Below are 24306 nucleotides of genomic sequence, written 5' to 3' on the forward strand. Positions count from 1 at the left end.
GAAGAATTAAGTGTGGGGCAGTATCCAGCAGTTAACACAGCACTAAGGCTTCTTTATCTGCCCCTGCTTTGGCTTCAGGCTGCACTTTGCTTTTGTTTCTATGTCGTTCTATAAGGAAGTTGGTTAAATTTCTGATATTAAGCTTCAAGGATCCAGGAAGAAGAACCCATTTTCTGTGCAGATGTTGTTTTTTTTTTACAATTTGTTCATATGTTTACCTCCTAATATTAATTTTCTTTATTCAAAAATCGACATTTTCACCTAATGTCCTAAGATTATTGGTACAATGTTTGTCTTTTGACTTCAAAATCAGTTGATACCTGGTTCTCCTCTTCACTAAAGACAATGAGCTGAAGGTGCATCAAGGTTTAAACCAACATGTTTTTGTTATGTCATTCAAAGGACTCTGTTCAGCCTTTTATTACAGACAGACAGACACACACACACACACACACTCACACACACACTGTAAATTGCCGTATAGCCCCCATTGTTGCTTTATGCAAACCGTCTGGAGCTGGATAGGACACTCAGACACATATGCAAATCAGCCCTTCGGCCAGTGTATGGTGCACTGCAGAGATGAACGTTCCTCCACTTAGAAAAATGCAGATGAGTACCCGTGAATTTCCAAAACTTTTTATTCTCACACAAGCTTCTCTTTGAATCATCAGGAATAACCGACAGGAGCCGGAGCAGCACAAACTGTTTACCTGAGGTGGGTCCCTCCTCCAATACAGACTCTTCAGTGGCTTTTAAAACCTCCGCACTGCCTCATGTCTCTCACACACATGAGCTGAGCTTTAATGACAGTTTAAATGAGAGTGGCAATGCTTTATGGTGCTGCCTCGCTTATGAATATTATAATTGGGGATCACACAGGAGGGTGTGCAGCGTGTGTTCGCTGGTGTGGAGGGGAGGGCGCATTAGAATAAAGTCAAGAGCATTTTCCTGGGTGGCCTGAGTGCTTCATTGTCCTGGTGAAGTTACTATCCAGTAGGAAAATCAGCTGTATTTATCATTACAGATATTAAGATGAGCGCAGACACGGTGCCACAGACGGAGGCTCCAGGTGAACAGGCAGGTAAGGATACTTCACCGTTCTCACGCCGCTGCATCCTCTGAACATACAGATAACTTGAGTGGACCCAGGAGAAGTGTGGTAGTGCTCTGCTGTGTTTATTCGGTCACTGATAGTGATGCACAAGTTGGTTTATTGTCTTTTACATTTGAAAAAGCTGAATTTAAACTTTTTTTTTACATTAGAGAGTAACTTTGTATCTGCTTCTAAATGAAGAGTATATAACAGGTTCTTACTTGTGTGTTGAATAATATTTTAAAGGAAAAATTAGACGAGTGATGTACTATTATGTATTTTATTATACAGTTAATTGTATTATTATTTATGTATTATTAATTATTTATGTTATTTGTCATTATTTATGTACTATTCCAGTGTCTGGATTATCTGAGTGGATGTTTTTTTTAGCTCAAGTGTGTCCACAGCATTTCAGTAAACACTGACTTTTTGGTCTCTAGGTTTAATCACTTATGTCAGTTCACTAGTGTACTTTACACAAGGATTTATAAAAAAACTTTCCCACTGTGTTCGAGTAACACGTTTTTACAAAAACTTAACAAATCATTCCTCATATAATGGTCCATATGATGTCTGGTGTGGTACAACTACAGGAAAACAGCAGCATTTAGATTTCACCACAGGGAGCCATATGTATGTGTGTGTGTGTGTGTGTGTATGTGTGTGTGTGTGTGTGTGTGTGTGTGTGTGTGTGTGTGTGTGTGTGTGAGAGAGAGAGAGAGAGAGAGAGACAGAGATAGAGATAGAGAGAGACAGAGTTGGATATGGTGGCAGTTGGTTGCTGTACCAGGATGCACCTGAGGCTGTTTGCTGAAAATTCTTGCTGCCCAGCGGCTGAGGACAGCAACAAGTCATAAAATAAAACCAGGAACAAGCAAAAGAAAATGTGGAACCTTTATTGAAACAATGGTCATGTGACAGAAGTGAAGGTCTGTGCTGAATGTCCCTGTTTTTGTCAGTGTATGATCTTGGAGGGACATTTTGCTTGCATGTTATTAGGTGTCCTCAGTACCACAGTTGCAGTTACTTGCAGCTCTTATCAGTGGTCATGGTCCATTTTCAGGCAGCAATGCATTATTATGTTATTTTTATTTTAGGTTCTACAGTTGAGGTGAATGACGTATAAGGTGGTAAAAGCATAAACAAATGTTAGCCAGAGAGCCAACCGCAATGTGTCCGTCCACTGTTAACAGACCTTCTTATGCTGTTTAAAGACTGTTGACACGTGTTTGATTATTCACAATAACTAGGACATTTTTCTCTAAAAGTCCATTTTTGTTTCAGTGCTGTGAGGATCACAGACTAAATTCAGCCCATCAGAACATCTGTGCAGGCAGAAATCTCAGAGACAAACGCAAACAAACGAAAGCAAAACATTCTACATACACGGAGAGATATCACAAACAGTGTGAGAAAAGGAGTGTTGTGTTCAATGTGGATGTTGAGCATCAAAATTATTTCCTTTACTCGTCAGGAGCTGTGTGGTGCAAAGCAACATCAAGCATTTGTTGATAGTTTCAGTATTTTTGTGACTTTAAATATATTTTTATTCAAAAAGTTAACTGGCTTTATTGCTGAAAAAAGAAATCATGAATCAGTTTAGCATTAAGTTTCTCTCAAAAGTTGCTGTTGCAAAATTAATGGGATTTAAAAGTAATTTCTAGGATTTAACTCCACAAATATTCAACAAAAATTATTGAAATTCAAATGCTGCTCCACATCAAGATGACAACCTGATCCTGTACACACAGTATTCAAGTCTCTTTCAAACGGACAGTGCACATTAATTAATATGAGCACAGTGGAATGTAACAGTTAGCCTCTTCTTTCAAATTCGTTATCATAAGAGTTTAAAACAGTAAAAACAGTTTGAATAATGTAAACACATCAACTGAACTTTTAAACCTTCATAAATCGTGTATTGGAGGACTGCTGTAATTCAGTGACTGCCACATACGCTATTCTAACTGTGTGCAGGCTTTGAGTAATGAGTTCAGACTGCAAAAGGTACAAAATCAATTACACTAAATGTTGAGGTGGCTGTTGAGCTGTGTGGTGCAAAGCAACGTCAAGCATTTGTTGATAGTTTCAGTATTTTTGTGACTTTAAATATATTTTTATTCAAAAAGTGAACTGGCTTTATTGTTGAAAAAAGAAATCATGAATCAGTTTAGCGTTAAGTTTCTCTTTTCAAAAAAATCTTTGAGATTTGACGTGAGAAAGATCTCACGTCAAATAAACCAAATAGAACTGATGGTTAAAAAAGACTCATCACTCTCGCTTTACACCTCCACACTTCTTTTCATTGAATCCCCTGCAAAGACCAAAACCAGCAATGACATGATCCTAATAATCAAAAGCAAATCCTGATAAAAGTGCGAACAATTAAAGTTTATATGAACAATTTTGATACTGAACACACACAGTGTAGTTTAAAGTCATGTTTAAAACCACAAAACTAAAAACTACAAGGCCCAACTACTTGAAGAAATGACCATGCTTTTAATGAAAGCATATTTGTGACTCATGTTTTGCGTTGATTCGGAAATAACCGACCTGAGTGCCACAGAGTCACTGTTGGTTTTGGTCTTTTTATTGAATTTGTCAACAATAACAAAAAGTACAGACAAACTCCGGCCTGCATCAGCATATTCCTTAATTTACTGTCAAAACAGAAATATAGGGTTATTTCGTTTTGTGTAATAACTCCACTCTTTGAGGATCACTAGGGGGGTGGAGCCAATCCCACCCGACATTGGGCGGGATACACTGTAGTGTGTATATGGTTTGTGGTGTTAGTATATCGTTTCAATATGATATTTTCCCTGAAGACTAACAGAAGAATCCCTTTAAATGGGTGTCTGCTAACCTTGTGTGTGTGTGTGTGTGTGCGTGTGTGTGAGAGATAAAGCCTTCATGCACTCAGGGCTGATTTGCATGTCTTAGTCATTTCCATACTGGAGTTTTGTCCATGAAGATGGTTGTGTTGGGGGGTTAGTAGAGGAGGAGGGTGGGGGGGAGGGGGTGGGGGGGTGTACAGAGAGAGAGAGAGGGAGAGACTCCAGGTGGGGTCAGGGGTATTTGCATTGTGTCTCTAGTAGCTCTCTCTCCAATACCTTTCTCTCTCTCTCTCTCGCTCTCTCTCTCACACACACACACACACACACAGTCCCAGGCACCCTATTTGACATTCAAATGATGAAGCTTTATCCAGCTTCATGAACTTTCTACCCTCCATCCGCTCCCTCCCTGTCTGCTGGGCACACACTCTACACAGAGCGATGTGTATTCTTTATATATATATATATGTATATAAAAATACTTCCTAGTAATCTGCTTTTCTTTTGTATGCTGCGAGACATTTAGCATGAGTGGAGGAAGAAATAATTCACCTTAGTGAAAGTACTAATACCACATATTACTGTAAAATAATCCATACAGGTGGAAGTAAAAAGCTACTGAAGTTTATTCAGCAGAATTCATTTAAAGTATCAAAATCAAAAGTACAACTTCTGTGACGTTGATGATATTAGATCACTCACTCCACCTGGTTAATATTTTCTCTGATTAATCAAATGATTGTCAGCTTTATAAAACTTAACTCAAATAATGAGAAGTACTACTCCATGATTAATTATCGTTTCATGTGAACATTTTTACATTTAGATTGATCTGTTTTGTTGTATTTAGGTCTGATTTTAATGTTACATGTTTTATGTCTGTGTTTTAAAATTTCAATTTGTTAGAAATCATGTTAGAAATAAATGTTCCAACACTGACATATATATATTTATATTAGTATCTAAAACTATAATGAATCCAATAGTTATGTTAATGCTCAAAATACTGATGATTTAAAATGAGATGAGATGAGAATAAAAACAGTGTTCACACACGTCGCTAACACTGAATGCTAACAGACTGTTATATGTCTATATGATTTGATTTTAGCCCAATTATAATAATCTCTTTCGTTCTTTTTTACATTTAGACCAACATGGAATCAACTTCCATCGACATGTGAGTAACAGAGTTCATCATCACTTCTTGGGTTTTAATCAGCAGGATTTAGTTTGTTAGTGACCCATAGATACTTGCACTGTGGCTTTTAGCAAATGATATTCAGAGGGAAATAATGTATTTGTTGGGGAACTACTTTCAGCTCAAGGAAAGGGATTTTTTTAAGCAAGTTGTTCGCAGTTTAAACAAATATTGTATTTATAAATTGGAACAGTTTTTAGGGTCTAAAGTTTTAAAATTGTCCAGCAAAGGTATGATTTCATTTTAAATAATGGCTCAGTAATGTCCTGCCACAGGTGGGTACTGTTTCCAACAACAGTGGGAATGATTGTAAATAAACTACCGGGGCTGTGTTCATCGTAACGAAGGAACATGTTACCCAGTGCAACTGTGTGGCTCAGTGATGTGTTTTAACAGTTTCTGAGCAACAATGGAGCCGTTGTACAAAGGAACATTAAACTTCAGACCTTCTAACTCATGGACGGGATCAATTCAATGTTAGTTTTGAACTTTTATTGAGGTTTGTTGGTAAGAAAAATATAGAGGATCAAAAAACTTCATGTAGGTCAGTATTATTTGGCAGACTCAACAACGCAGCTCAGTTGGAATATAAACAGCCCGGAGCCAAGTGAAGGGCACCAAGTGTACCTTGATCCGAGACGTAACGTTGAATTGACTTTTGGATGTCTAACATCCTCAGGATAAACTACCTGCTCTCAGCACAGATGTCAATAATGGATGCCACCTCTTCACAAGCACCTCAAATAGTTTGAAGCTATTTGGATACTTCTCCAAACAGACTTTTTGGCAGCGCAGAGCGCTTCTCTCAGTGCTCATGTTTTCAGGAAGTGCCATGGTTTTCAGGGGTGGGGTGGTTGGGTGGTGGGGTATTTGCATACTGGCTTGCCGGAGGGGAGGGAAAGACTCTCCATCACTCTTTGTGTAATGTTCAGTGACCAAACTGGTCCTGGAGACAGACTAAAAGTCTAGTTCTCTCAACTGTACAAAAACATATTGTTTCAAACGGATCTTTTCTGCTTTCAACACTTTAGATAAAGACAGAGAACATCAACGACTCACACCATCTAGGCTCACTGAAGACATGTCACCTGACACAGGGCTCTCCGATGCCTGGAGGTCAACTGCCTGGGGTAAGACACAGACACTGAGACTCAGTTCACATCACAAGTGGTCAGTTAAATACAGGTCTGAACACACCCCAACGCCCTGAATGTCTCCAGATCTGATCTCTTAGAACAAAACACACACAAACACATTGACAAAGACATTTTGTTTTCTTCACACTGGGTAAAACCAAAAATGCTGGTCTTTGCAAACACAACATGTTTATACCTGGTCTGAACAGGGCCTGAATCATTCAATCGTTCTGAGTACTTCTAAGCACATCATCTTACAGTATATGAGCGTATCATCAGGGATCGGTTTTCACAGGGTGGCAGTAATGGGAGAACTGGTCTGATTTAATCAAGTAAAAGTAGCAATACAACAAGATACAAGTACACTGCTAAAAGTAAAAGTTGTGCATTTTAAATCTTACTGAATGGGAAACTATAATATAAAACAATTATACATCTCAATCTTTGGTGCATCAGTTTGTGTAGTTTGTTTCTTAAATTGAATATTTCTGATATTTGGACTGGTGGTCCGACAACAAGACATTTGAGGGAGTCACAAATGAGGATGTTTAATATCTCATCATTATGTTTAATGTGATTATATGTTTCATACTAAAAACCTTTACCAGCGTAGTAACTAACTAAAGGCATCAGACATGTAATCGATAATTTCCTTCTGAAATATAGTGGAGCAGAAATATAAAGAAATGATAAAGCATAAAAACAAATATTATACAAATACGTCACAATTGGTGTCAAATAAAGTTCTTTTCTCAAAGTATTCTTTACCCCTGCAGAACTGCAGAACCACTCAATGCCAAAGCTTAGCTGAGTTAAGATTAATTCTTCTGTTTCTGTATCTTGTTTTTCTCCAGGAGCTCACATCTCTCCACACAATGCAGGGGCTGGTTCTGATGCCGCCTTCCCACCTGCCATCTCCCTCCTCCTTCCTGCTCTCCCAGGGTCCCACCAACCACCAAGGTGCAGTCTTCAAAACCTCCAATGAGTCAACTCCGCAAATCAGCTGCATGAATTATTTTCTGTGACTTAAGCCTGAAATACATGATGGTTTTATCCTCTTAAATACCACCGACAGCAGTTTATCCATCCACCCAGAAACTTAATTTCTTCATAATAAAAACCACAGTTTGCAGGAGTCTTGTTGCAGCAAACATATAATTCATCGAATACCTGTTTTCCTTTGCAGCTGTTCTGCAGCCGAACCTGCTGTCACTTCCCAGCCATAATCAAAGTGGTCTTCTTCAGCACCAACCTGGACTAGCTCTTACTCCACAGGTAAATCCAGACCACTTCCATGAGACATGTGCTGTGCAAAGATGCTGTAATCAATATTTCTATCACATGATGACTTGTATGTGGTTTCATATCCCACAACTTTACTTTACTTTACTGCAGTCACACACTAGTATCAGCAGGTAACCTTGTTCATCGCCTCTGTTACACCTGGGATCTTAACGTTTTTTCCCCCTGTGATGTTTGTCTGATCCAGGCCATGACTCGCTCTGGTCTGGCAGGACCGTCCATGGAGCACCACATGGACATGTCTCACCTGCAGATGCCTAAACACTTGTCAGTACCACTGCAGGAGGAACCCAGTGATCTGGAGGAACTGGAACAGTTTGCGAAAGCATTCAAGCAAAGACGCATCAAACTGGGCTTCACTCAGGTGAGAAAGAGAAAGAAACCCCCCAAAAGATGCTCTATCAGCTTCCTGTGGGCTCTAGGGTTCTACTTCAACACACCATTTTCAGAACAGTTTGGGTAGTTTCATGTGACACTTTTATATATTTGAGTTGCTTTTTAATCCAACAAATTGTGATGTTTCTGAGAAGACATGACAAGAAGTTCCCAGCAGCTTTATGGAGATTTAGTCTTTAGTCTCAGATGTCTCCCTCAGGTCATATGTATTGTTTGAGTATAAAGTCTGATACCTGGTCTGAGAATTTATTTTGTAACCGTAACTCTTCTCAGTTCTCAGGGTAATTCTCTACAGTAAATTACAACATGGTAATGAAATGATAGTATAATTATATTTAAAAAGATGTAAAAGTATGAAAGTGTCCTTAAATTCTTCCCAGATGGTGACTTTAGTCCAGTAAGTTGTACACTACCCTTTAATGATACAACAATCTGTTAGTTTTCTTTTTAAGATTCAAGATTGTTTCGACAGAAATTCTTAAATCAATAAGAATCTACTTTCAAAATTCACAATGTTATTTTCATATTCATTACTGACTGTGCGTACTGTATTTTTGCTTGTACACAGTTTTTTTTTTTCAGTGGGATGAGGGAATATTAACATTTCATATGTGTTTAACTTGAACTGTTGTTTTCAGCCTTTCTGATTGTGTCTCATGTCTCATTCAGATGTGTATTTTGTATCCCTATCTTGTATTTTTAATTATTTGTGTTTACCTATACTTTCCCTTCATTGTACCACTTGTATCATTTATTATTTAAAATGTTTTTAAGTCATTAAAGTTATATTTAACAGCATTGTGAATGAGGGCAAGCACTCAAAGACATTTTAGGTTACATGAAGGCAAATAATTAAATCGTTTTATATTTTCAACCCTCACATTAGACTGGTGCTGATCCTGAAAACAGATGTTTCACTAGTTTCTCTACTTCAGTCAAATTCCCTCCACTGATGATGACTGGTAGACTTTGACTACTTGACTGATAATAGTTAATGTGTGTATGTTCTTGATTACAGGGAGATGTGGGCCTTGCTATGGGGAAACTGTACGGCAACGATTTCAGCCAAACCACAATCTCTCGCTTCGAGGCTCTAAACCTGAGTTTCAAGAACATGTGCAAGCTCAAACCGCTGCTCGAGAAATGGCTGAGTGACGCAGGTACAACACAGTGATGAACATTTTTATTTTCATTGTTTTTAATCCAGAACCTCTGGTGATTCTAGCTTGATGGTTAAAATTATGAATATCTACGTTATATTTGTTTGTACATCAGAGAACTCCCCCTCTGACTCGATGAGTAGCCCCACCTCTCTGCCCCCCTTGATGGAGGGCTACGGCCGCAAACGGAAAAAGAGGACAAGCATTGAAACGAACATCAAGCTGACTCTGGAGAAACGTTTCCTTGATGTGAGTTCAATCAATAATTAATCTTATGGTGCTACTGCTCATTTTTTCTAATTTACGGAATTAATAAGTTGTGTAGTTTTTGTTCGGCACCTCAGGTCTGAATGGGTTGATACAATTTGTTTTTCTATGTCATTCATTACCAGAATGATAGAACTATGTTAAAATATCACTATCTTAATATAACTAAATTATTATTATTATTATATGAAATATTATTATTTTAATCTTACCTTTACCTCTCGCATTTTAAAGGAGGAAATAATGAACCTTTTTGTTCTTCAGAACCCTAAGCCCAACTCTGAGGAGATAACCCTGATCTCAGAGCAGCTGGCCATGGAGAAAGAAGTGGTTCGAGTTTGGTTCTGTAATCGTCGTCAGAAGGAGAAGAGGATCTACTGCCCAGTGACCAGTTTACCTGTCAAATCACACAACTACAACTCCAGAATGGTTAGTCGACTAGAACACCAATGAGACCACCACACCTGAGACTTATTGTACTATCTTCAGTCTCTAGTAACAGTCAGCATAATTCAGTGTTTACTTTAATATGCTCATATGCAAAGTTTAAACTGGTGACACAGACTCGAAGCTTTCAACAATAAGAATCATATTTTATAATAGTTTTAATCTGGTAAATTCACTTTCACTTTCTTCTTTAACAGTAAAATGAGTTGAAAACATAGATTGGATATTATCTTAAAATATCTGGTTTATTCATTAGACCTATTTTCACAGAAGCCCAGTAAATAGGCTGAAGTCACCAGCTTCATATACTGATATGGATTTTTTTCTTCTAAAAAAACAAAGCAAAATAAAAGTTCAATTTCAAGTCAGTCTCTAAAACAGTTTATTGTATCTTTTTTTTAAATTAAAATATGGATAAGGGCTAAATAAATCTACAAATATTTAAAGAAATAATAGTATCCTATCCTATACACCCTTCACTCTGTGAATTACTGGCATCCTGTTTCTTAGATATTGTGATATATAAATATGGAAATAGTTGATGAACAGGTTATTATATTTTATAGTCCTGATGTGTGGCAGGATTGATCTCAAACATTTCCACTCTGTTTTAGACCTCGGCATCCAGATCCTACAGCCCTCTGACTTCAGGTGGTGGTAAGTTCTGTTTCTTGATAATGAATTACTTCATCGTGACTGACACTGGGGGGGTTACCTTGTGTACTAATACATGGATGTTCCTCTATCACAACATCATCGTGTGAAAGTTTAATCTTGACCGTGGAAACATTTTTATCTCTTATCCTCTCATCCAGAGTTTATTTGCACATTATTCTAAAATATATGGGAAAAGGTGTATGTGTTCACTGACAGTATCGTTTTGAACTTTTCCTTCCAGTTTCATCAAATTCGTCTCCAAACAGTTTAAGTCGTGAAGCTTCTCCCAACGGCCTGTCCACAGTCTCAGGATCTTTATCGTCTCAGGTGAACCCGGCTTCCTACAGCACACCAGGGTAAGAGACAGTCACCTGAACACAGCAGACGCTGGAGAATGAAAGCTTTTAACTTGCAACTTGTTTCAACTTCGTCCTGAAGTGTTTAAAGAAATAATTCAATATTTTGTTAAATTAATTTTGTTGTTTTCTTTCTAAAAGTGAGATGAGAGACGTTTCATTCTCCTCATCACGTGTGTGAATATTTATTTAAATGTGTAATTATGCAGGGTAGGGTTGGCTTTTATAGCAGAGTATCAATCTTTAGGTAACATGGCTGATTATTCCCTTTCAACCCTGTAATGCAGACCAGACTTGAATTGCTGTTCAAGTTTTTTTGTTTGGCATTTCAAAATAGATTTTACAACAAACTATGTTTTTTACATGAATGTTGAATATTGTGCTGTGGTCGTTATCTGGTTAGCTTATCTTAGCCCACAGACACCGAAACAGGAAACAACTTTAACCTGCTGCTTTCCAAAAAGATCTGCATAACATATCTGTATAAACTCTGGTGTAAGCCTGTTTCCTAACATGTTGGACTCTCTTGAATGTTCAAGGTTTAATGGCTCAATTAAGTTTTGTGCCACTTCTATTTGTTTAAGTCAATAATCCTCTCACCCTCCCTCTGGCCTTTCAGCTCCTGGTACCGCTCCTGGAATCATGCTGCGTATCATCACTGAAAAACACGAACTGAATCACATGAAGCTTTTCAAGATTTGTATTTGTTTCGTTTTGTTTTGTCAAGAGAGAGGGGGCTGAAGATTTGACGGAGTAGCACAGTATCCCCGTTCTGAACAGGGTTACAGCTACAGGCTCAAACTTTGGATGGACACGTAAGACAAGAGAAGTGCAGCAACAACACCACACTTAAGCTTGTTCTGAAAGCCTCCAGCTGTTTGATGTGTGTTCATGTGACTCTGTGTTCTGCTCAGAGCAGCCACAAAGATGAAGAAAACACAGAAAAGCACAGAATGCGAATGTCGGTGGGAATTATCTCTTTCAGGTCTAAAGGTTTATGGCTTAAATTTGCAACTGTCAATTAATCTGTTTGAATGTTGAAGGATTCAAGTCCAGAGTTCAGGGCATGTGTGAAAGCAGCCTCTGTGTCAATATGCTCCTTAGGTTCCTACAATGATTGCTCTTGTTAATGTTATATGGTGTTTTTATGTTTGTGTTGTAGTGGTGTGTTAGCGAATATGATGCAATCCTTTACTGCGTACTGCCGTCCTCTGTTAAAAAAAATATAAATATGCAATAATATCAAAACAAAAGGATTAAACAGATTTTTCATCTGTTTATAATATATGTAAAAAGATATTTGATTGATGTAATACTTATTGATGGTGTATTACTTCAATGTTATAATGTGTATTTGTTTTTTTTGATCTGGACAATTGAATTCTAAAACCAATTACTCTAATTTATTAAAACTTTGTCTTTTAGCCTCAGGTTCCAGCAGATGTAATAACACTGTACTTACCAAAGTAATTGTTCCAATCAGAGAAAATGGTGGCATTGCATAACAGTGGGGGCAAGAAACGTGATCAGATAAGAAAACTGTGTGTGCACAGTATGTTACAGCTGAACCAGGAAGTCAGTCTCTACATTGAATCTAGATGTTTACAACTGTCGCAATTTTATTTATTTATTTTATCGTTATTTTTTTTTTCTGCCAAATACATTTGTCTAACCTGAAGATTTTGTTTACAACTTGTCTGATTGTGTCTCTTGTTCCCACAAGATAATAACTTGTGCACAAGATTTTAAAAAAGACTTCGGGGGCTCCGTACTCCGTAGATTTCACTCAGGTCCCTCATCAGTGTGAGTCTGCATCTTAGCGTAGAAAACATCAGCTTTGCTCTTCGTTACCTGCAAGTCTCCAGGTTAAAGGCTTCTAATGTTACATATTTTCACTATTGTCAAGAAATCTCATGAAAAACTGTTATTTCCTATAACAGTCGATCACTGTTGCTCAAAGCAGACAACTCTGAAACAGGAGCAAACCTTTGTTGGGGACTTTTCAGCTGTGGATGAGAATTTTAGTGAGTATTTCTGGCTGTATGTTGGATGTGGGACTGGCTAGAAAATAAAGGTCTAAGGCCATTTTTATAGTAATGAACAGAGGTATCTGGCTTCTTCTACACAGACGATACTTGCAAGTAGTATCAGTTCATTTTATTGGGTTTGTTGTTTTCATGTGATTTATTGACTATAAGAAAACCATTGACTACGATCACAGACGTCTCCTGTTGACCTCTGCTGGTCCAACCCAGAGCTTCTGTTGGAGGCTTCTCTTTCGATCTGTTTAACACAGAAACTCATACAACTGTTTGTCAGACAGTACGTTCAGGTTTGACAGCTCTTTTTTGTTTAATTGTTTATTTACGTTTGTTAAATAATGTTTTGTTCTGTGTGTCTATTGTATATTTCATTTTATTTTAGAGAAACGTTTTGCAGTGATATGAAACGCTGAGCTGAGAGACTTGTGAAATGTATTAATCCAATAAAACCACTATAATTCTAATGTTATATAATGTTATGTTGTTACTGATGTAAGTGTCTCACTCTGAGTCTCAAGGAATCATCTGTGTCTGACTCTTAATTCCAGGGACCATAGTAAACTTGTATTCACTTTCATTAGTGTGTGTCCTGGGTTTGACGTTCTTTCTTTGAAACGATGCAAATAATTAAAATCAAACTGTTGCTTTCTGTGCCGAGGGCTACATGACAAACATGTTTACTTCAACATGGAGAGATTATATTCAACAAAATAATACAAAAAAGTCTTGTTGAAAACTTTTCTCTGAACTTTCTGAACAGGCTCCAGATTTTGTTGTATAACTATGTTTTAAAAGAAAACCTTTACTGCAATAAAAGTTTGAACACCACATATTAACAGAAAAAGTTTTGTCATGAAGTTGTTACTTTAGTAAATATATATATAATATATAAATTATGTACATATATTCAGGTAAATGTACTTTAAAAATTAAAAGTGAAAGTCATTACAGTTCAGAAAAGGTCTCTTGCAACTTGATAAAATAGTATTATTTTTACAGTCTTATTTTGTATAAGAACATATTATTATCATATATTGACGCAACATATTTTCACTGTAGGCTGCTATAAGTACATTGTGTTTGCGAACATAGATATCTTGTCAATAACTAAAACTTATGAAATGTCACTACAACTGTATTTTACTATACTATTATCCATTATATGTTTAAACACCAGCCTCTACCTGTAAATAATCAAAACTACAGTAATAAACACTTTTATTTTCTTATTACTAGACTTAAGTGTGTTACATAAATTAAATGTCAACATGCAGCTGATTAGTACTAAAAGGAGGTGGTCAAAGTAAAGAGTTACCTTGTGGATTTTAAAGAGGCATGAAAGATTTCACAACCTTTTTAATAAATACAGATGATACAGATACAGATGTTTCCTTGTTTTAACTCACATGCTCTTTGGGACTCGTTGTGCTTGATATTGATTTCAGTGCGTTGGTGTAAGTGGTACCAGGTTTGGTCTGATTGCTCCACAGATGGGGAGCGGTACTGAAGATCAACACCCTTTAATAATGACTGAATAACGTATAAAATATAAAATCTATCGACAGCAGCCTGCAAAATATTCCATACCGTCATCTGTCATGTGAAATAATGTGTACTGTGAGGATGCAGTAACCAAGAAGACAGAAAACGACAAAATTAAGAAAAGGCACAGTATATACACTTTAATGATAAAAGAATATGAAAACAAACAAGTCAGAATGAGTAGATTAGTCATAAAAAATCCCTGTCTCTATAAAGACACAATAAGAAGAAGGCCTCAATCGTCTGTTTAGTGCCTCGAATCTTCCACTGATGACTTCTTCAATGGAAAGAGGTTTGTCCACTGCATCAGATCAGCAGAAGCTTTGTTTCCGTCTTTGTGTGTTTGGTTCCTGGTTTGTTTGTGCACGTAGTTCAGATTTCTTTGAACCTGTAATTAAAAGGTTGAAATAATCAAATGTACAATTACTTTGAGTATGAAGAGATAAAATGAAATCTGACATTTTATATATATATATATATATATATTATTTGAGTGCTATATGTAAGTTTTCTCTGTTGCTGAATGTGGCTTCTTGAATGTGGCTTCTTGTCGTGAGCAGGCAGTCATCACCAATCATCATTGTATTTGCAAAACAAGCGGTTATAATACGCCCTCTAAGCAGCTGATGATAAAATGGTCGGACGATGTTTTCATAACCCAAATAACATTCCTGTTTTGTTACACTGTGTACATACATAAATACACGATGATTTCCTACACATGATGTTTTTAAACATGATCTCAATGATTTTGTCAAGCTTTCATAACCTGACCAGGGTGCAGTTGAAGATTAGGTATAAAATGATCGCAGGGGACTTTCTGACATGAATATAAATACAGGTTTTTCCAAGTTTCTTTATGTTGTGGAGCCATTGTTGATACTGACCCTCTGACTCTGGGAGCACGTCCACACCAGCCCTGAGCTTCTTTATAAACAAGCCTGGATAAAAACTGAAGAAAAAAAACAACGTTTTATTTGGGGTGTTGTTACACAGCTACAGGAATATATTGAAGACGATTAAAACATCTAAAACATGAATAAGCAGTAATGATAAGAAAATTCTGAGCCTGATAAAAGAGCAATGTGAGAGAGGAGATGAGGGGTTTCTGACCAGGCAGGCCAAGACATCGGCAGAGATGAGCATGTAGAAGACGTTGTTCCAGCCAGTGGGGGAGATCAGACCGGCTAACAGAGGACCCAGAGCAGCTCCTGCAGAAAACACACCAACAGCAAAACCTTTTTTTCAACCTTTCAGACTTTTAAATGCAAAAGAAAGGACTCGAAAACATCAACTTTGAAAAGACAAATACAAAAGTGAAAAAGTATAAAATATGTCAGGTATGAACGGAGTTAACAGCCTTCAGAGAAATCATTAGGAACAAAGCGCCTGTGTTCAGGATACAACCGTTGTCCGAGAGTTAAGTGGATTATCATGTGGAATTTTCTGTTTTACTTTAAATGCATTTTTATTTGCAGTAACGGCATCACCAGATCGACATGGAGGTTACATATCGAATGACTTGGGAAAACTAAGGCATCGTAGATTAGAGGTTAGGGTATTGAAAATATATGTCTATCATTTTGCATGGAATGAATTTCATTATGCATCATTATCATCAATGAAATAAGTATCTGTATATGTTTGGTGATATATGTTTCAGTGCTTCACAGGTTCATTTATTTCCCCTCCAATTCCTTCACCCAAATCATCATTTAGATTTGTAGACACCATTTGATCTATCTCTCTATTTAACAAATACAATGAAGGTGAATTCAACTTGTGGAACAGCAATAAGAAACATACACTCAGACAACTCAACCGTGTCTGTGTCAATGTCTGATTCTCAGCATGTAACACACCAGTGAGGAACTACAGTATGTTAAAATATTGATTTGATCCATTGTTTATATTACCAATAACTACTTGAAAATACAGAATCAACAGTGAGATGCTGATGTTCACGTACCCACTGAACCAGTTCCGTCTATAATAGCTGTGACTGTTGACAAGGCCCTGGAGTTCCCTCTCAGACTCTCATGTGTTCCCTGTTGTAACAAACACATCAGGTCAATGCAAACGGTGTTTTCACTTATGTCCACTACATGTCAGTGGGATTATATAACAGAGCATTAGATGCATAAGTTCTTACCAGGTCTGCAGATACAGCAGTAGTGATGAGTGCGTACGGTCCGTTCACCAGGCCTCCACACACCAGCAGCATAGCTACATATGGAAAAACAGCTTCACATAAAATGGCTAAAAACTTGTCAGGACAAAATAAACCAACTTCCGCATGTACTTGTACTTGAACTCATTTTTGTTATGACTCCGCTCCTTCTCCCTGTAAATGAATATTTCATAACAGTGTAATATTTTCTGTCTCAGGGGAATATTTTAAACCAAAGTGAGGATAGACTTTAGAAAAATAGTTAAAATATGAAGACGATATGCTGGAGTGTGTTTTTATGGAGCTTTAATTCTGTTTGACTATGATTCGACATGACCATAAAAAAATTATCTCTCATATCCAGCTTTGTCTTTGAACTGAATCTTTATTGTAAGAGCAATCTATCAAATAGCTGAATTAACAATAAGATGCTAGAAGGAGTATTAAAATAGAAACTTACCAATTGTAGTACCGAGGTTCCTTTGTCCAATGTAATTATAGAGGAAAAGCTGAAACATGAACAAACAACGCTTTTACGATCCATGCTAGATGTGAATAATCACTAATGTTATTGTCATTATTTATTTCCTGTGGTGACACCGACCATGGGGGCGGCAGCAAGCAACATCACACAGCAGGTTGTAGCTCTTCCACCGGTGTAGTCAGACACAACACCTGCCATGATGCCTCCTGGACATTCAAAACATATTCAGACACATTATATCTTCCTGGCGTGAAACATGTTGGAAAACTTTTCAGATTATTGGATACGTCTGATCAACACCTACCCACAATTCCTCCAACATCAAACAGCGTGGACATGTCTCCTGCCTCTTTTGCTTCGAAATGTGCTGAGAATGAAAAACAAAATCTATGTTCATTTTAAGATGATGGGGATGAAAGTATATCGTATGAAAAATAAAAAATTTTATAATTGGAAAAAAGTGGGTAAACACTGACCAATGTTTGAGATGTACAGAGGAAGCCAGTACAGGAAAGTGTAGCTGACCAGTTTGGCGAACAACAGACAAAGAGAAAACTCCATCACTCCCTGTGTGAGACACAATGACAGAATGAAAACCTCTGGAATCTTTCCCATGTCTCTTACACTAAACATGCGTTAGGAAGAGAGTCTGCTCTGATTAACTAGAGCCAAGTACATAAAGAAAGCAGATGTGTGATGTTTTGCTACATACGGAGCTGAGCCACAGATCCTGCCAGATGATTACCAATATGTTGAAATAAAATGTCAAAAAATTCTAAGTGAATGATTTTAAAATGAGTCTCAAAAGCTGAATTTCTATAAATCTTTATTTTTAAATCAGTAAAAAAGTTGATCAGATCTGTGTCACTGTGTAGTTTCCATTACCACCATCAGAGGGTGATAAAGTTAACATTTTCAAATCCTTCACATAGTTGTTAGGCTCTTTATCTTTCAAACTGTAAACAAATTCAAAATATTGAATTCATGACCTTTATTAGTTTAGAACGTTTTAAGTATCGAATATAGTAGTAAAAAAATTATTCAGAACCACCCGTTTCAAATTCATCCCACCAGGTCTAACAAACCAAACATTTCCATGGTTAAAAATAGTTGTTTTGACTCACAGGTATACTGAGAGCTCCACAGAAGCTTATAGCCTCGGTGTGATCCTCGACAACCCCTGGAGGCTCGTTGGAGATGGACCCGTTGACGGTTCGGGGCGAGTTCTGCAAGAGAGGTTCCACTTCACCGCTGTCCTGATCACTCTAAAGCACACATAAACATGCATGCACGGGTTCAAGCTGTTTCATTGTTAATTATTATTCACTCATTCATTAACTGAAAATTAATGTTTCTGATAGAACTCACATGGTGCTGAGGAGGAGTGCAGTTAATGTCTTCAGGTTCTGAACAGAAGAAGTAAAGATGGGGATCAGAAATGTCTTTTTACAGCAGCTTTGAAATGCTGGCATTAGAAATATACACCATTTATCATGAGCCTGCAATTAGTGGATGTGGGTCTGTGATTGTGTGTGGGTTTGTGTGTAACTGACTCTCAACCAGGAAGAAGAAGCACAGGATCCCAGTGGAGGCGATGATGAGCCCTGGGACAATAAAGGACATTCCCCACGTTGACGAGACGAAGACTCCAGCGATTAGGGAGCCCAAGATGTTTCCCACTGAGGTGTGAGAGTTCCAAACACCCATGATGAAGCCACGCCTGATGAGCACAAAACAAAACAGGATCAAAACAAGCACACAAAGAAGATGTATACGATTGGAAAGGGGTTGCGATGATTTTGTTTTCTCAAAAAAAAAAACTTAAATAGACTTTTAATCCCGTTTGTGTTCTACTGTAACATCCTCTAAAGGAAAGAAGCTGAATCTATCAGGCAGAGGAACAAGTGTCTGTGTGAAATCAGCCTTAATCATCAAGTTTGAGCACATAACTCATAATTTTATTTGCATATAGAGCAAGCTGTTGACAAGATATAATGGGTTTGTTACAAAGCTTTTAGGTGGGTGTAGATATCGGTGACCTTAGGACACAATGAGGTTCCTTTGTTTCCAGACTTAATGCTAATCCAAACTGAGCGCTTCCCGACTTCAGGCCCATACTTCACACGCAGATATGAGGTTGATAACAATCTTCTCATTACACTCAAGGTAAGTGGATTTCAAAATCAATTCTTTAATGATCAACAACCGACTGACTATTTAAGCCTGAAGAAATGATGACCACAAACTTGGGTCAAATGAATCTCAGAACATAGAATTTTATATCGTATTGATCAGCTTCATGTGAACACAGATATCACAATAACCAGGTTATTACAGCTCATGTAAACATGTCTGTTCTCTCTGTGTAACAAGGTTTATTTTGTGCAAGTAAACACAATCTATAGCTACAGACCAGAAACTGAAAAGGCTGGGATCCACACTCACGTGTTCTCATGCTGATGTTTTTTTTTAACTATGCTTGAGGTTCTACTTTTGTCAAGAAGCAGTTAAACCAGTTTGAGTGACCTGAGTTTTATCACAGCAAGGTTTCACTCTGTTTTCAAAATGAGACTGTGACCAACAAGCACGTGTTTGTCAGTCAGCAGCAAAAAAAAAAAGGTATTGAATATTGTTTAGTCAGCGGGTCTGCTCCCCCTGTACTCACTTCCCCTTTCCAAACCAGTTGCCGACACAGGCCACCACTGCCGGCCAACCGGTAGTCTGCACCAGCCCGTTCATAACCTGCAAAGGGAAGCAAACAGAAGTAGAGACAGGCCAGTGTAAACTTACAGAACCAAAGCATCATAACGCTAATACAAACTCTCTAACTCTATACAGGAGGGGGTAGGAGGGTATACACTGGGGGGACCAGTGTAAGTATTCTCTCGCCAAAACATTATAAGCCCAGACACGTGCGGTCATATGATGCAGCTGTGAGTCATGTGATATGTGAGTAAAGCCTGACTAAGCCACCATGAGATCTCTACATTTTTTGAAGGGAAAAGATAATGAATAAGGACTGTACTCTTTTCACATATTGGATTTTGATCTCTCTTATGTCAACTAGCGATTTCTTTCTTTCCTTCTGGCTCTGACGGGTGTAAGTGTGATTAATGATTCTATGAGGAACAAGAGATATTTATCTTAACAGTTTCCCATAGGTTGCAGTTTCACTTGTGGACAGGGATGGGTCAAGTGAAGATCATCTAACACTTCAGAGCTATAGAGAAGCATTGCATTTATTTCACTTTTACCTTGTTGTCTGAGGTAATCTAGCACTTATACAATTAAAATCTGATTGTGCAAGGTGACAAGTCTGAGCATGTTTCCCACCATGAGGCTAACTGTGAATCTCAGTGCATGGGTGTGGTTATTACTGGTCAAAGAACAATACACAAAAACCTAAGTGAAACAAAACTCTTCTGACAATAGGCACGTTCAAGATGGACTTGGTCTGACTGACTGTGTCTGTCTTGATCAGGTGGAGGGATAGAGCAATAAAACAATGACATCAAGTCAGAAACTTTCTACTTCTCGTAGCATCACGACTGATGTCACAGGTTTTGTTTTTTTGTTCAGATGAAATGGATGTTTAGGAAATCCCAGAGTTTTTGACTGCAGCTGGCTTGCTACCGCAATCTCTAAATTCTAACCAGCATGCGTCATGTAAACTCAGCGCTGCACAGCGCTGCATCAATTAGAATGCAGCACTAAATGTATTTATTTGTACTAAGCCACTGAGTGTGCATACACACAAGGAGCAACTTTCATTTACTATATAATCGAGTGGCCAACGAAACCTGGTTAGTGTGCTTGTGGGTGTGGCTGAACATTTGGTTATGATATAGCAATAAACAGATACACAACTCAACGACCCTGTTCAGACCTGGAACTAACAACCTGAGCGATCTGATCACAAGTTGACACAGGAGACGCAGTCATTGTATTTTAATGCCACGTGTGAACAGATCAACTGACCACTTGTGATCGGATTTCTCAGGATGGATGTTTATACCAGGTCTGAACTGGGCCTATCACACTGTACATAATATATGAGACCAACCCATCCACAAGTTGCGCCCTTTGTTTACAACCAACAAGGGAATAAAAGACAGTACGTCTCTGTGATGTTGTATGTTTACCTGGATGAAGGCGTAGTACCATAATGAGTGGATGTTCCAGTAGAAACCAAGGCCAAACAGACACGTGAACAATCCACTCAACAGCATCCCGACACTCAGGTAATACCGCAGAGGCAGCCGCTCTCCAAATATTCCACTGTTAACACAAGACAATGATTACAACTCAACACTCTCAGACAAAAACAACAAACCAGGAGTTCCAACAACATCACATACAAACCTGAAAAACATGCCGATGGCGTAGGTAACCAGGAAACAATTATCCAAGACCCCAAACAGTGTCTGATAGTTGTCTTGGTCTAGACAGATGGCACAGATAAAAAGATTATCTCTCTTTAACTCCTCATCCAACAACACAAAAAACTATGGCAAATGAAATGCAGTGTTAAGCTATGGAATCAAACCAGGAATTAAAACCAAGGTGTCTGCAGTGATGTGGAGCCGGTTCCTGAATAAACAACATTCACGTCTGATACCTTACATAGATGGTGACAGAATCCTCAGGTCTGATACTGATACTCATAAACGGAAATTAAAATATACGATAATCTATATGTAGTGAAGGGTTTAGCTGGTGCTGGAGGTTTTATCTAGCATTTGATGACTAGATGACAACAACTTAAGGACTCACCAAAAGGAGCCCAGTCACACCAGGTAGCATTGTTGGTTATGTTAAGGTCTGCAGGGCGAATGACTGTGGAACAATTTCTGTGCAACTCGCTCTGAGTATCAGAGAGAAAAACATTGAAAGAAACTGGTGAAACACAGCAAACAAAACAACAGTGGAATGTAAAGTGACAAATGTAGTTATTGTCATAGTCAGTGGTTGATGATGCTTTGTTAAATGTACATTATTGTGCATTTTCTTATGGGTTAGTTTATGGTTATCCTTTCAAAATTGATTGTCACCTTAACAATGCTGATAGGTTTCCGTGACAGATGGTAGGCGGTGTAGAAGAGGAAGGTGAGGAAAAGAATAAAAGTGCGATACCTGCAAAAGAAAGATCAAAATAAAGACGTGCCATGGAACAAGAGCCTTTAGGTGAATATAAAATGACTGCTGGTATAAAATTGACAACATTGACATCAATATAAACGTAACTGCTGTGTGTGTACTGGGCATTATGGACGATTGAATATTAATACTAATACATGGATCAAAGTAAAAATTTTATCTTAATGAATACTGGTACAATGTACGTCCCTAAATCACACGCCTGATCTCTGCAGCGTGAGGCGGTGGCACTTGTGTGTAATAACATTTTACTAATGGTAATAAACAAGCTTTTTGTATCACGCAGCCTCATGACAGCATTTCAATCAAGCTATTCTATTATTCTGAAGTGAGCTTGTGTACCAAGCATACTTGAAGGGAATTTACAACAATGGAAGGAATAACAAGAGTCTATGTTAATATGTTATCTGTTAAGTTAGAGAGAAAAAAACTGCTGTTAATTTTAAGAAAAGTAAATGTCTGTAATTTAGTGACAAAAAGTTCCTTCTGCAACTATCCAGATTGTCAACTGTGTAGATTTGATGCATTGTTGTATTAAATCATTGGATTCTGATTGTTGGTTGGACAAAACAAATGAATGTAAAGGAAGACTCACTGTTTTCCACTGCTTTATAAAGCAAAACTCATTTTAAAATTGATCGCCACCTGCAGGTAATAATTAGGAGTTATTAGGTGTGGCCCAGGTCACTGTCTTAATATTAACACTTTTCATTTGGACGATTATAAATTGGTAAAAAAAAAAAATTGACGTAACGATCTAATTTCTTATCTATTCATGCTTTTTCCTGGTGACAGTGAAAACCAATATTACAGGTTGAGATGTTATTAAAATAAAGTGCCTCGTGTCTTGGTAGATTCCTTAAATACTTAATGTATTGATGAGCACATTGATTCTGCAGAGATCAAATGTGTCGATGAGGGAGGAAGCTCTGGATGAGACTTTAAAAACCACTGGAGTTTGGTCCTCACAGTTGGAGCAGGTCCGGGGGAAAAAACAAGCAGCAATAACGAGACAGTGACATGATGTAATGAATAAAGAATAGACAGCCCCACCACAGATCCACACGCTTTATCGACGTGGTTCTGGCTAAACATTGACGCAGGGAGATAACACACACAGGCTGCCCTCGGGTAATGACGGTGTCGTGAACCGGCTGTTGGGGACAGAACAGTGGGAATGGACGGTGATAATAGAAACTTACCAACTGTCCCGAGAAAACGACGTGATGATGCGTATACCAGGAGCCAGGGGAGATCTCATGTTGGCTGAGAGCGGGGGTCCGTAGTTTAAAAAACAGGAAGACTCACAACTTGATTCCAGACATGTCCCCCGAGGTGAAGATGTCGCTAACACTGACCACAGGAGGCAACCAGCTGCTTATTCACTGGTTATAACAGTGAATCATATAAATATATGTTAAAAACAGACGCGGACCTTTAGGTTTAATTTGGATAAACGACACTGGGGTTAAAAAGCAGAGGCTATGTGCTGAAAGAATAGAGCAGCAGTCGTTTAGCTTCGTGCGGGGCGATACAGTCCGTGGACATCCAGCAGGGCTCCATTGTGTCCGGCTGCTTTATACCCTCCTCTCAGCAGACAGCCGGCCTCCCTCCATGCGCCGGTAGCACGCGTCCGGTAAGAATAGAAACGTAAATTCTATTATTATTAGACCGAAACGTGTTTCATCCAAACTGTTTTCCACACGGAGCCCCCCGGTAGACACGTGACCTCCCCCTCTTCTTTTCCCCGACCACGGACCGGAAACAGCTGAGGAGCGGAGCGGTGAAAGCAAAGCCCGGTGAGGAGCCGCAGGAGCCGCTGGAGCCGGAGCCACCGCTCACACAGCAGGAACACGTGTTGCTCTATTTTCTGGTGTGATCCTGAGGTTTGAGTCTCAGAGAGACACCTACCCTGATGACACGATTCATCACTGTCATCCTTATGAGGGAGCATTCACACATCTCCCTATTAATGTTAATTCACTGGCTCCAAACTGATTCGATTCAACATGACTACAAAACAAAACAGGAATAAAAACTATAACAGGTT

The 24306-nt window shown here is 38.3% G+C and overlaps 2 protein-coding genes across 4 annotated transcripts; one reads left to right on the forward strand and one right to left on the reverse strand.

The window, feature by feature from the left end:
- Nucleotides 1-893: 893 nt before the first annotated feature.
- Nucleotides 894-11662, forward strand: pou2f3 (POU class 2 homeobox 3). Of its 2 annotated transcripts, none has more exons than XM_069539643.1 (12): nucleotides 894-1084; nucleotides 5091-5119; nucleotides 6172-6270; nucleotides 7131-7236; nucleotides 7463-7551; nucleotides 7766-7942; nucleotides 8993-9134; nucleotides 9250-9383; nucleotides 9666-9830; nucleotides 10463-10505; nucleotides 10747-10861; nucleotides 11481-11662. In XM_069539643.1, exons 1-12 carry the CDS (start codon nucleotides 1036-1038, stop codon nucleotides 11521-11523), a joined length of 1191 nt encoding a protein of 396 aa, XP_069395744.1. In that variant the 5' UTR covers nucleotides 894-1035; the 3' UTR covers nucleotides 11524-11662. The 2 variants fall into 2 exon arrangements, with proteins under 2 accessions (XP_069395744.1, XP_069395745.1); XM_069539644.1 differs by lacking the exon at nucleotides 894-1084 and adding an exon at nucleotides 2009-2028.
- Nucleotides 11663-14570: 2908 nt separating this feature from the next.
- slc37a2 (solute carrier family 37 member 2) lies at nucleotides 14571-24128 on the reverse strand. Of its 2 annotated transcripts, none has more exons than XM_069539641.1 (18): nucleotides 23459-24128; nucleotides 22151-22232; nucleotides 21873-21963; nucleotides 21462-21540; nucleotides 21242-21377; nucleotides 19765-19841; nucleotides 18653-18819; nucleotides 18468-18505; nucleotides 18224-18364; nucleotides 17576-17666; nucleotides 17404-17466; nucleotides 17220-17305; nucleotides 17076-17124; nucleotides 16598-16671; nucleotides 16415-16493; nucleotides 15559-15656; nucleotides 15333-15397; nucleotides 14571-14833 (listed from the first exon to the last, which is right to left on the reverse strand). In XM_069539641.1, the coding sequence occupies exons 1-18, from the start codon at nucleotides 23515-23517 to the stop codon at nucleotides 14818-14820; spliced, it is 1491 nt and encodes a 496-aa protein (XP_069395742.1). In that variant the 5' UTR covers nucleotides 23518-24128; the 3' UTR covers nucleotides 14571-14817. The 2 variants fall into 2 exon arrangements, with proteins under 2 accessions (XP_069395742.1, XP_069395743.1); XM_069539642.1 differs by having other exon boundaries at nucleotides 18224-18325; nucleotides 23459-24033.
- Between the last annotated feature and the right edge of the window lie 178 nt (nucleotides 24129-24306).

Source organism: Paralichthys olivaceus, chromosome 15, assembly GCF_024713975.1.
Source record: "Paralichthys olivaceus isolate ysfri-2021 chromosome 15, ASM2471397v2, whole genome shotgun sequence".
NCBI classification, from domain to species: Eukaryota; Metazoa; Chordata; class Actinopteri; order Pleuronectiformes; family Paralichthyidae; genus Paralichthys; species Paralichthys olivaceus.

Excerpts from the sequence above, each read along its gene's own strand:
- pou2f3 (XM_069539643.1), top strand. The coding sequence starts at position 1,036 with ATGAGCGCAGACACGGTGCCACAGACGGAGGCTCCAGGTGAACAGGCA. Across the intron at positions 7,237-7,462 it reads GGGTCCCACCAACCACCAAG|CTGTTCTGCAGCCGAACCTG; the intron begins GTGCAGTCTTCA and ends TTTCCTTTGCAG. Across the intron at positions 9,831-10,462 it reads ACAACTACAACTCCAGAATG|ACCTCGGCATCCAGATCCTA; the intron begins GTTAGTCGACTA and ends ACTCTGTTTTAG.
- slc37a2 (XM_069539641.1), bottom strand. The coding sequence starts at position 23,517 with ATGAGATCTCCCCTGGCTCCTGGTATACGCATCATCACGTCGTTTTCT. Across the intron at positions 19,842-21,241 it reads GGTACTACGCCTTCATCCAG|GTTATGAACGGGCTGGTGCA; the intron begins GTAAACATACAA and ends TTCCCTTTGCAG. Across the intron at positions 17,306-17,403 it reads TGATGTTGGAGGAATTGTGG|GAGGCATCATGGCAGGTGTT; the intron begins GTAGGTGTTGAT and ends TTGAATGTCCAG.